Source organism: Vidua macroura, chromosome 1 (genome assembly GCF_024509145.1).
Source record: "Vidua macroura isolate BioBank_ID:100142 chromosome 1, ASM2450914v1, whole genome shotgun sequence".
Lineage (NCBI taxonomy): Eukaryota > Metazoa > Chordata > Aves > Passeriformes > Viduidae > Vidua > Vidua macroura.
In genome coordinates, this window is record NC_071571.1 from 47,497,613 (window position 1) to 47,511,490 (window position 13,878).

At 39.5% G+C, this 13,878-nt stretch overlaps 1 protein-coding gene across 5 annotated transcripts in view; it reads right to left on the bottom strand.

Annotated features, from left to right (window-relative positions):
* The window catches only part of ELMO1 (engulfment and cell motility 1), a 303,043-nt gene that overhangs the window by 15,367 nt on the left and 273,798 nt on the right, over window positions 1-13,878 (bottom strand). For all 5 annotated transcript variants that reach the window (XM_053976921.1, XM_053976912.1, XM_053976927.1 and 2 more), the window contains one exon: window positions 8,141-8,253. In XM_053976921.1, coding sequence (XP_053832896.1) covers window positions 8,141-8,253 — 113 coding nt within the window. The remainder of the gene's footprint in view (window positions 1-8,140; window positions 8,254-13,878) is intronic.

Sequence of the window (13,878 nt, forward strand, 5' to 3'; positions counted from 1 at the left end):
GTTTTTCCAGATATTATATACCCTCATGGCCAGAAGACTGGCAAAGTAACTACTTTGCGTGGATAACTTTAATTTACCCATAAAAGATTCATTTTTAGCACCCACTTTGTGAAAATCAAGCCCTACCAGCTGTCTTGTGTGGGACACCCAAAAACTGATAAATTTGAAATATCCCATACTTTATGAAAATTATGAGTCATGTCTTTTTTTATAGACATGGGAGAACACCCCCATATTTATGGAGAGACTGGACCTAATAAACATGCAAGGACTTAAAAAGCAGACATTAAGTCTCTTGTCCTGCAGATAACTCAGTGCTTTGCATGGTCACAAATATATGTGTGACCATGCAGTTCACACCCCAGTTTGCATTTTAGTCCTTCCTAAGAGATGTACATTTACATCTCCTGACAACTTGTGCTTCACAGGACATAATTCCCCCAAACAACATTTGTTAAAATCTGCTCCTGTGAAGAACATCACCTTTGCAGAGCCAGTCCACCACACTGCCTAGCGTGCAAGGATGGTGCTTGCCAATTCCCTTTCTGAAATGTCAAGAAAGAGGTTACCCTTCCTTGTCAGAGCACGTTCCATTTAATAAATAGATCACATAATGTTAAGCTGTCAAAAACACAATCTTGTTACATCCAAACTAAATCTCCAAAAGCTCAGAGCAAGGCTGGATGTTAAAATGCCAGTGGAGGGGGGCAGAGGGCTTCTGTGGCTCTGTGCTTCTCTCGTACTGGCAGTGCTGCTGCTGTGCCAAGCAGCAGCCTGAGGGACAATTTCAGGGAAATGTTAGCACTGACACAGCCCTGCGGTGCTGCAGTTGCTGGGAGCCTCCTTTTGGATAAAACATTGGAGAAGCAGTAGAACCAGCATATGTGAGCTCATCTGGGGTGTTAGCAGAGGAAGGGCTTCTTGGCTCTCTGAGTAAAACACTGGCCTCATAGACCCAGCTGTGTCCTGAAGGACACTCCAGGCCCCTGGCAAGTAATTTAAAATACAATGCAGTAAAACACAGGCAATTGAATGATAAAAATGGACTTTCACATGCCCTTTTAAATTTATTGTCCCAGTGGATAAAAAGGTTTGGCGGAAAAACCTTACACCCTTCTAACTACTTTCTGAGTGTGCAGCCCCTTCTACAGAAAGGTTTCAAAAAACCTTACAAACCTCTAGCAAAGGCTCAAAATGGCCATGGGAGAGGTTTTGGCTATCAACTTCACAGGCATGCACAACACTGAAAGATTGATGGTAGAGAGCCTGAGATTATGCTCTTGTGATGCATACAAGAAGAGTGGCTGAAATATAAGCATCCCTGGACTATAAGCAGCAGAACATACAGTATGGCACAGTATAGAATTGAGAAGAAGACCCCACCTGCAAAACTTTTGCAGGGAATTGAAACTAGAGCAAGTAGGAGCCCTCATTAAACAGACTCTCATCTGAAGAGCACACACACAAGCAACTTACTAGGCAGTTTGTGTATCTCAGAAGGATGTATGTGAAAATTTTCTAGATTCATACCTTTTACAAGAATTCTACCAGAACCTTAGCAAAGCCTGACGCTTAAAGAATATACCCCATTGAATCTGATGGTTGACCACTCTGCCTAAAGAAAAGCCTCCAGTAACTGCAGCAGGAAGCTTTCACAGCTAGCTTTAAATGCAACCTCGTTGTTTATTGGGCTGTACAAAGTAATACAACTTTTCAACTCTAAAATTAAAACAGTAATTTTTTTTCTTAGTAGAATGGACATGGTTTCACTACTTTCTCAGTGACCTGGGCAAAAAGATGTTCTAACTGAAAAAAAAAAAATTACCGTGGATTCCTTTCAATTTGTCACACATGGAGCTGGTGTTAGCAAGGGTTTGGCTCTTCTATCTCCTAGAGGCTAGTATTTTTGTAACCATGGCTCTTTCAATGCCATGCTTCAATAATAAAAAAGGGGAACACCCCTCCATGAAAATATCTTATTTTGTTTTGGGAAGGGGTGGCTTAATGGGAAGAAACCCAAGCCCCGAATTTTTGAGGAGCTTTTTCAGCAATTCCCCATAACCCAAGGTTAATGAAAAACTAATGGCCAGAGACTGTAGCTTGAAGCATGTCAGGCACAACGCTCCTGAGGGCTCACTATATCTCTGCTCTGCCACAGCCTTAATGTCAAGGGGAAAGCCCTTCAATGAAAGCTACAAATGGAACTAACAAGGTTTCCTCAACTACAGCCACTAAATGACTGCACCAGCCAGGCTGAGGAGGGTGATAGCATGTTGCTAGGAAAAGGGACCCTTGTTTCTACAGACACCTCAGCCTTACCCATCCAAGTTTTTGCTTCAGCTGTACATGATGCTACAAATATTGTATCAGAAAATATCCCACTCACATGAGATTGGAGGGGAACCTTGGAGGGGTACCTTGGAGGGGAACAGTTTGAAACTGGATGCAGCTATTTTACTGTAGTGCAAGTGCTGAACACAACTCTATTGGAAAAGTAATGTACAGAATGATCCTGCAGTCAAAACAAAAATTATATGAAATTGCTTCCACCGAGAAAAAGAGTGAAGAAGTCTGAATTGTAGAACAGCACATGGAAAGTAGCCAACACTTACTTTGAGCTCTAAATTGATAAATAAAAAAAAAAATTAAAAAAGCAGAAGAAAAAGTTATTTTCTACTATGACTCAAATGTGGTGTTTATAAAACAAAGAAAAACTACTATCCAAACCCTCCAAAACTCTCAAACCAAAGTCTGCAGAGCTGAAGTGTTACAAAAGGCTTTAAAGTTGACACAGACCTTCCCTATTAGACCCCTGTTAGCACTCCACATCTGGCAGATCCATATGTATGTGCCCAGCTGGAACAGGGCAACTGTGTGTTCAGGAAGGAATGGGGTTTCTTTTGGTTTTAGGCCCAGGCATAAGAATTTTCCCCAGAGACTAGGTCCCCTCTGTGGCCTGTTTTGTATCCAGTGTTACTACACCTACCTCCTACTCAGAACAAGAAGCTGCAGGGAGGGCAGTCACAGAGATGATGTGGACTTGATATTTCATCAAAATTTTCAGACACTACATTATTTACATTTCCCAGCAACTCCTTATGTCTTTCAGCTCACTGACCACTGATGCAATCACATTAGGGTGCTAGAAATTCTTCTTTGGGAAACAGAATTATTCATTCTGGTTTTTAATCTGAAAAGTTTTCTAGGAAATTGTTCTGATTTTTCAGATATTTCCTAAAGCAGCCAGCTATATCACAGCATATTGCTGAAGATTATAGAGGTTATGAGGTTAAAAAAAACCAAATAACAAAATCACCTACAATTTGGCTACAAAAGTAATATTCAAAATTGTGAACAAATAGCAGAGCACAGAACATTTTGCTGATGGGCTACAGAGCGCCTGACCATTCACACAGTGTGTTTCCAAGTGCATTAATGGCCAATGACTCATATGCCTCTAACAATACTATTCCAGGTAAAGGACTGCTGTGGTTAGTACAGAAGTGCTCTATTGTTAGAATCTGGGGAGAAAATAGCTCAGATATGCATGAACAGAAGTCTCAGAATATGTATTTTTTCCCAAGATGTGTTCAAGGTTACTAGTTTTTTGTTCAAAGAAAAACATCTTCACAGATTTAGCAAGAGGAACCTGCTTTGAAATATATCTGCGAAAACATGTATTTGTGTAGATTTTATATCTATATGTGCATGTAGGCATGCATATTTTTCTTTTTATTTTTTCTCTCTCTATTAAAATTGTTACTGACATTTTCACTCCAACTTGTCTTAACTGCCTAGGTCAAGCCAGGAAGCCCTCCCAATAACTGGCAAATAACTGACCTGTGGCATTGTTGGAGACATATTTGGTTAAGTGGCTTGTCTCCGCGAGTCTCGTGCTCACAGAATATTAGGGTTTTTGTGGGACTATGGAGACTAGGATAAAGTAACAGTAGAAAAGAGCTCAGCAGAAAAAAGTCAAAGGTGTGAGTTACTTATCCTAGCAAGAGATGGAAAACCTGTATTCACTTGATTTTTTGTTTCAAGTTAAGGTTTCTGTTTCCAGTTACTTTCATGGCGCCTTGTGTTTTTAATTTAATGGTGTGTATCACCAGGGTTTCCCTTGCTTCCAAAAATTACTGTTTGAGAAACCTCATGTTGGCTGCAAAACTACTTCAATAACATGCAATTTCTCTACAATCTTTATAAAGGTAAAAAGGGAATTTATTTTCAGGAGTGCACCCAGCAGCATATTCTACAAATGTACTGGATGACAGCATTAGAAGTATCTATTATCCTCAATAAAATGCCTTTATCTGCTACTTAACTGTACTGGAAATAATAACTACTGGGAGTATAGAGTGCTTGGCAGGTTTTTGCTTTACTCTTCTTCCTTTTCTTTTAGGAATTATCTAAGGAAGGAGAAAGCTGAAGAGATCTATCTTTCAGCAGATGTTCATGGCCCAGGAATAAAGTGGGGATTTGCAAAGCATGGTGATCTGCTGTTGAACAGTGATCAGAAGGATAGATTAGATTTTGCTGTTTCATTTCCAAATGATTAAAATACTTAGCAAAAACCCAGGAGTTACTGATGCAGTTCTCCTATGAAAACCTTGCAAGGGAAAGGCCATGTATTTTTTTGGAAGTGCTAAGGTTCCTACTGGCACAACAATGATATTTCTGAATTTCAGCTACAGAGAGATCCTGCTATGATAATCCTGTGCTGAAACACAAAAAGCTGAGATCTGAATATAGATACCTCATGGCTTAATCTTCAGTATCCCCTCAGTGAATCACCTGTTGGATTGGAGGCTTTCCAATGCTAAGTATATATGAAAGTGTTTAATCTCTTTTCAAAAGGCCATAGGAGGCTGTGAACTCCCTTCTAATTTTTTTGTAAGTCAATTTTTTCAACTTACTGTGACTAACCATGTGTGTCCTACCACATGTTCAAACAACAATCTTAATAGGAGTTTGCTCTGGAGTCTTTATCATGGGCTAAGGCCTGTTAATTGTCTTTAAATAGGCAATTTAATGCTTTCAGCTTCTGTGTAGGGCACGTTCAGGTTCTTCTTGTACAATATCTGCAGATTCGTGACATTTGTTCCATGATTGTGTTAAGGAAAGAAAAGAATCATAGGAAAGGCAAAAAAAGGATATACATGCGTTAGTATAACTCCTACCTGATCATGCTACTCTTACAAGTAGATTGACACATAACAGGCAAATTGTGATGCCTCAGAGCACTATTCATTTCTCTTTCAGTTCCATGTCAACCTGGATGGACCATGGCCCTTTTAGAGCCTTGGTAATGCTCCATAACAAGTGGATTCAGTTGGAGCACCAGGCAGGTGACAAGGACTCCTGAACCTCCTGAGGTAGCTGGGGCACTTGTAAAGGGAGATGGGTTACAAGAGAGGAGATGGGGAAGTGGGACAAAGCTAACAGAAGACACACTCAGAATCTGGGACCTCTACTATTTTTATCAGGACATTCAGAGGAATTATCTGAAAGATTGACTGTCATAACATTTAGTATCATTAGCTAAACCTTGGATCCTCTGTTAATTTTATTTCATCTTCTAATTCTTGACATCACAACAGCCCTGGTTTTATAGTTTGTGCTGCTTTGGGGAACAGGAGACCGTGAAGGATAAATGGTTATTCCAAGAGAGCTTCTTCCACTCCCTGTGATCTGACAGTATTTGTTATTTGGACTGTGCCAGGCACTGTACATACCTAAAAAAGGATCCCAGTTGAATGGCTTACAAGCCAAGCATGCTTCATTAAATCGTGCTGTCTTAGGTCATAGAATCACAGAGTATGATGAGTTATTGGAAGAGATCCATAAGGATCATGGAGTCCAAATCCTGGCCCTGCACAGGACCATCTCCAAACATCACAACCATGTGCCTGAGAGCACTGTCCAAATGCTTCTTGAAGCTGTGACTACCTCCCTGGACAGCCTGTTCCAGACAGTGCCTGATCACACTCCACGTGAAAAACCTTTTTCTAATATCCAACCTAAACCTCCTCTGAACTCACCTTCAGGCCATTCCCTCAGGTCCTGTCACTGAGCACCACAGAGAAGAGATCAGTGTCTGCCCCTCCTCTTATCCTCTTGAGGAAGTTGCAGACTGCAATGAGGTCTCCCCTCAGTCTCCTCTTCTCCAGGCTGAACAGACCAAGTGGCCTCAGCCGCTCCCCAGATGGCTTCACCTCAAGGCCCTTCACCATCTTTGTTGCCCTCCTTTGGATGCTTTCTAATAGCTTAATATCTTTTTTTATATTGTGGTGCCCCAAAATAAACACAGAACTCAAGGTGAGGCTGCCCCAGCTCAGAGCAGAGCGGGACAATCCCATCCCTTGCCCAGCTGCCAGTGCTGTGCCTCATGCACCCCAGGACAGGGTCGGCCGTACTGGATTTAGTCCTGGTGGCCTCATGCATCATCATCCTGTAAATGGTTTGGTGTCTACTACCTCCCTCACAAATGGTATTTTACCCTTCTGTTTCAGGGAATACAGGAAGTCTATCATAAAGCATACACAATTCTCCAAGGGCATGTGGAAACATGACCTCCTAAATGGGCTTCCATTTGTGAAAAACAATCTATTTCAGTGAAGATAATGTTCTTTGAGGCATGGTTGCGTGTTTTATTTGTTTCCAAAGAATCATGAATTATTTCTGGCCCTGTATAAATATGACATCAAAGCAATTAATCTCGTGTCCTATAGAATTCACTCCAACGCATGATAGGAAGCAACCTTCTCAACTGAGGACGAGAAGATTACATTGATTTTTAAAAAAAGAATTATTTTTTAGCTTCAACTGTACTCTTATAAGTTGAATGAATTTATACTCCCTAAGGCTCTTGATCCTATAAATCATAAACTAACAACAATTTAAGATAAAATAAACAGTCTTATCTTCCTCTTGGAGATCAGCCAAAAGAAGAATATTTGCTACAAATCCTGCTCCTTCCCTTGAATTTGAGTAATTTGGATTAGGCTGTGAGAGGAATAAAATAAACAACCCTCACTACTGGTAGCCAGACAAACTACATATTACTTTACCTACTTTCACTTCATGAGTACATTGACGAAGGAAAGACATGTATCATGACTCTCTATCTAGTCTGTACAGAAATTCAGAGTGGAATATTGACCATCTTTCTGTGCAGTGAGCTTCATAGGTGTTTGTATGCATGACAGAGAGATTACAAATAACCTCCCCACATTAAGGAAAATTGCCTCCTTGTTTCTAAGAAAAGAGGCATTGCAGGGATACTTCTCTCTGTGAAGAATGCACTTTTCCTTAATTAATCTGAAGGCCTCAAATATTGATCTTTGTCAGTTCTTACTCTTAGCTTTTGTAACTTTCTGATTTGTTCTGTATTTACAGAGGAAAACAAACAGTAATATGAATCCTCACAAAATGAGGGGTTTAAAGGGAAATTTTGGATATGACTTCTAATTAATCTGCTGAATTTACTCTATGTCCCCATTACATTATCTGGAGAAAGAAACTCTGAGGGAAAAGAGCCATAGGGAGTTTTACTGTATAGAATGAGCAATGACTCATAGAATTGGGAAAATAATCTTCCCATATCAATTAAGTATTCATATGAAGGTACACAAATTACTGAAATAAATGCTTTCAAAAAACATGTTTAAATACCATAATAAAATTATATGGCAATGTAAGACTAAACCAAAGGATGGGCAGTATTAGAGGGAGGGGTGCAGAATGAACCTGTTGCATACATAAAGGTGATCAAAGTCTGGAAGATTAAAATTCAAGCTTCATGTGCTATTCCTGCAAGGACATTGTTTTGAGATGAACAAGAAGTCTGGACATTCAGGCAGAAATCAAAATACTAATTTCAGAATGTGAGACTGCTGCTTAAGATTTTGGCAAAGGCTGTAATTGTTCCAGATCATCTGTGTGATAAGGCTGCAACCAGTTTCAGGGAAACAGAAAATCCTGAAAATTTGTAACTTGGAGATGCTCTCAGATGCCTCCTGGTAAAAGCAGTCAAGACAGCACAACAACAAAGAATCCTGCCAATGAAAACAGTATTCCTCAGCTCAATTTACAGACCAAAGTGACAATATAAAGCCAGACTAGGGAGTCTGAGCTGTACCTTGCCGACGTCGACTGTTGAGTTTCCTAAAGCAGGTGCCCTCCACAAGTCGATTGAGACGTTGCTGCTTGATCAGTTCTAAGATCTCTGGCTGAATCTTCTCCTTTAGTTCCCTTGGGAGAGAAAGTAGGCATTTGTAAAATTCAGTCAAAGACCATCCTCCTTCCTCTGAAACAGAGTCTCACAAGATGTTTCCGTAAGGCGTTTGAAGAGGACATCAGTCACAGACAAGCCCAGGTCAGAATCTAGTCTGCCCCAGAAAAGAAAACCCTTTTTCTTTTAGCAAAGAATGGGAATTAGGATATCTTTGTTGTAGACATCTCCCTGCTACAACATCAGTGTATGACTCAGGCAAGTTGCTTGTTTTTATATTACTTTATTCATTCTAAAAATAACACTTGTTATAATGCATCAACAAGATTTTTCCACAGCAAATAATGCTCTTTCATCATAGGGGCCCTGTGAAGCTTATTTTAGAGTATGTCACCTTTTGTTTCATGATCCTATGCCGGTATACTTCTCTAGCACTATTGTTTAGGGCAACACAAGAAGGCTAGAACATTTTGAAACAAGAGTAAAAAGCAGGGAGCAATGCCAATGAGTGAAACTAATAATGATCAATGCCATATTCTTGTTCTTAATTTCATATAATTTGATTACTTAATTATTATCAGAATTTGTGGAAGACTAACTCATGACTAGGGAACAACCAAAGATCCAACTTCACCTTTGCCCAGGAGTGCAGAGACCTACAATACATCTAGAAATAATCTCACATATCCCTCAGAAAATCCATTTTCTCCATCTTACTTTGAAAAGAGTTCAACATGTCAAGAACTAGGCAGAAAACATATGCACATAATATTTAAAGTTTAATTTCATACATCATCACATGGATTCACAGATGTCTAAATTCATCAGTTATATCCTCACTTAGATTCATTAAGAATACATAAAAGACAGGTTTAAACATCAACTCGACAGCAAGCCTAGTAAGATTAAAAAGAAATAACTGAATGTGTAGAGGATTTACAAAATATGAAGTTTGTCAGAACCATAATTTTGCACTGCTGTGCAAATTGGGTAATACCAGAAATCATTCTGTCTGGCAGTATGTTCCAGCAATCATCATCAAAAGGAAGCTAAGCTGTGGTATCTCATAGAGAAAACAAAAAAATTTTCTCTTCTCAAAAACTTAGGAAGCCCATTCTCTGCTGATTTCCACACTCATTTGGATCCTATGCCTTTGATCTGCCAGACCCCCACTGAAATCACTGCAAGTCCTCTGCTACAACGATCAGGCCTTTAAAATAAAATGCCCTCTTTCCCCTAGGTGTCAACAAAATGATTGGATGCATAACCCACTGCATATTTACAAGCTATGAAAATCTAGCTGGTCAAAAACTCAAGGAAGCATTGTAACTATAGAAACAGGCCATCTTTTGGAAATGTGTTATTAGTCTTTTAGGACTTGAATTTTCAAGCACTGTTTTCTATTGGAATCTAAGATATAAATATGTTGAGTGGTTTATGTTTATGTTAGGGTTTAAATAATTTTGTGCTTGAATAAATGTCTTGCCTTTACTGAGCTTGTGAGCTTCCCTATTCCTCAGGTAAAACCTGAGAGCAGGGGCTGAGGATAACAGTGTTAAAACATAAGTGTGGATTACTCAGCAGTCCAGGCTGCTGACTAAATCTCCAGCTGGACTAATTTCAAACATTCAAGAGTGGTATAAATATCAGTTTGATATTTAGGCAGTTTAACTCAGAAACTGGATGGTTATCATTAAGTAGGTGTAACATATCATAACATTATATTTGTAAGACACTACCAAAAAAACTAAAAATGAATGGGCCACCCAGCACATTAACATCTGAATGTTTGCTCCTACAACATTCCTAACATTGTGTCTTCTGGCCTCTAATGCCCCACCTGCCCTTTACAAACCAGAGGAAGAGAAGGACTTTTTAACCAATCCAAATAGAAACAGGTAATCTTCTCTAAAATACTTCAGTGCCTAAGGCAGACTGCATGAGAAAAGCGGTGGTAAGAAATGTTCTGGAGGCCCCCTGCACACATACATTTTTGCTCTCACAGTTGTGAAGCTCAGTGTGCTACTCTCTTCTGTTTGATGGTCCTTGAACTTGATCACACAGAGGTTGTGGAGACAACTCATTTTTCCATGCAGAACCAGTCTCTGGTAACTCTCGACTTAGTGAAAGCCTGTAAGACCTCAAGCCCTTGCCATGGTCACTAACTGCACTTACTGTCCTCAGCAGCTCATGCCAACACATGTTTACTCTGACTTGGATGGTTCTCAGCCATGTTTCTGACATCATGACTCCAGATGTATTTTTGCAAGGTGATCCTGCTACTCAGGGCTCCTCACTGTCAAGGTTTCTGTTGCACCATTTTGAGGCTACAGAAATGGGTCAGAATAATCAAACCAACTCTATATTTCCTTCTGAAAGCTATCTGAAGGCAACAGAGTTCTGTTCCTCATGATCTAAAGACAGGAGGGTTAGGAAAAGAATTTTGTGTAAGAAATAGTTCCTCCTGCCTAATTTTAAAATCCATCAGGAGCAATCAGCTAAAAGAAGATCATAAATGCAAATACATTTTGTGAATATTTATTTATTGTCCCTCAGATGACATTTGCTTAACAGGTTGTGCTTTGTGAAGACAGAGAACAGACTTAAGTCTAAGAAGACAGTGACTTTAAAAACTGCCATTAGTTTTGTGCTGTTTCTGGCCCATAAGAATGTAAAAAGTTCGTGTGCTGGTGAGACAGAGGGGTTTGAGGGAAACACACATTAATAGATATGATTGCTAATTTTGTGATTTCACTGGTCTTCACACTGTAAACAATTCTAACATCAGTTACTTGTTTTTGAAATATCTGAAAATCATTAGAAATTATTTTCAAGTTTTTCACATTACACAAATTCTTCTTCAGCACCAGTTAAATCTTTTTCCAGTTTTACCTTTCCAGCTTATAGTTAAGACTCACTCAACAGTGGTTTTCTTTCCAGGATGGGGCATATTACAGACATTTAAATTATTACAATAGAATGGGAGAGTAATCCCAGAACTGGTTTAATGTGTTTTGCCTTTTTATCTTTCTGGCATCTAGCTATGCTCCCTCTCCGGATAATGCACTCAGAGCAGGCAGTAGTGTCACTTTCTAACATTGCAGAGAAATATGTAAGCTAAAAAAGCAGAAAAGCATCCTGACACCTTCCTCTCTTTCCCTGTGTGTTGCTGATTTTCACACAGATGTTACTTAGTAATGGCTTCCTAGTTGCCATTAACTCTCCTTTAACCAGCAAGTCCCCAACTGGATGCCAAATTTTTATCTAGCATTAACCCATCTCTGTTGCCATTTAATTTGTCAAGGAGATCTCTGGTCCTCTCTAGGCCCACAGGATTCCTAGACCACTTCTTCTACAGCCATTCAAAATGAAACTGGGATACTTTTAACATTTCATTATGGAATGGCAGTCTGGATGATCAATAATGATCCCAAATCCCTGAATCTATTCTGAAGGACTTTTTATTTTTCTTAATCAAAAGTAGGTATTGATAAAGCTTTATTTCACATGATACAACAATGCTCATATAAAAGAAAACAGCTAATCCTTGCAAAACAAGGTAGTTGTAGTTATGAGGAACTAAGGCAACACTTTCCAGTTTACATTCAAACACAACTTCACTGAAGCTTCTCTTATCCAGCAGCTCGAATACTTAAAAGTACAGTGCTTCATACAATGAATAGAAAAATAAAGACTTCTATCATGTTCAAGGCAGGAAAAGCCATTCCCTGATTGCCATATTCTCAAGCAGAATTAAACAAGGTCTGCTGATGTTACAGGCACCATTGTGCACAATCTCTTTTAGCATATCTGCAGGGCTTTAAAATATACAGCACTGCCACGATTGCTCTTTTCACTCACAGTCTCCCTACAATGGGGCCATGATTCTGTACTTCTATCAGCTGTGCCATCTATGCAATTTGACAGAGTTCAGTACAGGGAATCAAATCAAAGCACAAAATGAAAGGACTTTTTCTTTTCACTGTCAAGAACAAGTGATCATGGATGTAATCAAAATGCAAATGCATGGAGTTAAATCTCTGCAAATGCAGTTGTGATTGCTTAAACACCTTATTGATTTACTTAGCCTTTATAGCCTTTAGGCTTAGCCTTTATCCTGAATTTGAAATGATTCTCTGGTAACACTTCAGTTGCTTTTAACTATTTATGTTGGCTGTTTCACTTGCTCCATGATGGAGAAGGAGACTGCACTGTGGCAGCAACTAGCCAGAGTGACACTGGAAATGAAGAGCTTGCACAGGGCATTGGTGAGTCTTTCAATGCTAGGTGATGGTGCAAGAGAATATAAATAATTGACCTGTATCATACTTAAACTGTTGAGTCATAGGGAAAGCAAGGAAGATGAGAAGCTTTGGTGACAATCTTCGCAGTTCTGAGCAGCTTGGAACTGCTAAATGTTGCAGGGGATTTGCAGGGACTTTCTGAGCAGTGTAACAATACAAAACTAACTGGAGCCATTTGTAGATTTTTAATTGATGCATTACTATGAGTGACATCAGTTCTAAATGGGCAATAGGTTGGATTTTCTAACACACTGGAAACATAAAAGAAGCAGTCCCCCTTTGATCCACACTAGTATGGTTAAAATTTAGTTTGTAATTCTATTTTGCTTACACTTCCACTGTTGCCCTGCTGGCCCTGGAGGAATGTGTCCCCAGAGCTTGTACTTAGATATCTGTATTCTTTAGAAACAAATCCAAATTAATATCCTGCTTCTGAATCCTGGAATGCTCTGGTACAAATCCATTTCTATATCTTTGCCCTGGAAAAGGAGATTTAGAGTATCATGAACCATTCCACTTGCAACAGTCAGGATTTCATGACATTTCAGCTGATGCTTCTGGAGTCCTCACCATTTTTCAGTTGATCTCAAAAGGTTCCTGAAAAGGTTCCTGCTATTCTCAGTACATTTGCACAGCACAGGGTCTGCATCTGTCCTGTGTCATCAATTCAGCCACAAGCTCAGACTTGGTCCAGAGCCAAGTGCGGCCTCCATTCCTCATATAACAGAACAAAGAGTAATCTGAGAAATGAGAAGGAGCTATGGAGGCAATATTAGCCTTCCATACTTTGCAGTAAACAACAAGTGAAGGATTGGCTAGCTGCCAGAATGTTGCTATTTACAAATAAGTAAATGAATGCTTGTCATTAACACCAATTTATAATGTTCTATACAAGGACAACTTTTTTGGAATGTTAGTGTGTATTGGCTCCTCTTCTTCTGGGCTTCTTCCTGTCTTGCTCAGAGAGGCCTTGAACAGAAGACAAAGTTGTGGTGTTTGATTAGTTGGATTTTTTTTTTTTTTGAAAGCCACTACTAGCACCAAAATCAGGCTCACAATCCTGCAGAGCTAGGAAATGTCAAAGCACTGTTTCATGTAAATAAGCCATGTGAAATCCTGCTGGGATTTGCTAAATCTGGTTTCACTGAACTCAAGGAAAAAGTTATGATTCCCAGCAGAAGAAAACATAATGTACTTTAAGCAGATGCCTCACTACTGCTTTTGAGCACAGATCCCTGGACAGCTTTTCTCCCTGGGATTCCCCAGAAGAGCTCACAAATGTCATTCTCCCTTGTTAATCCTTCCATGAAAAAAAACAAGTGGGGAGAGAAGACAATACTT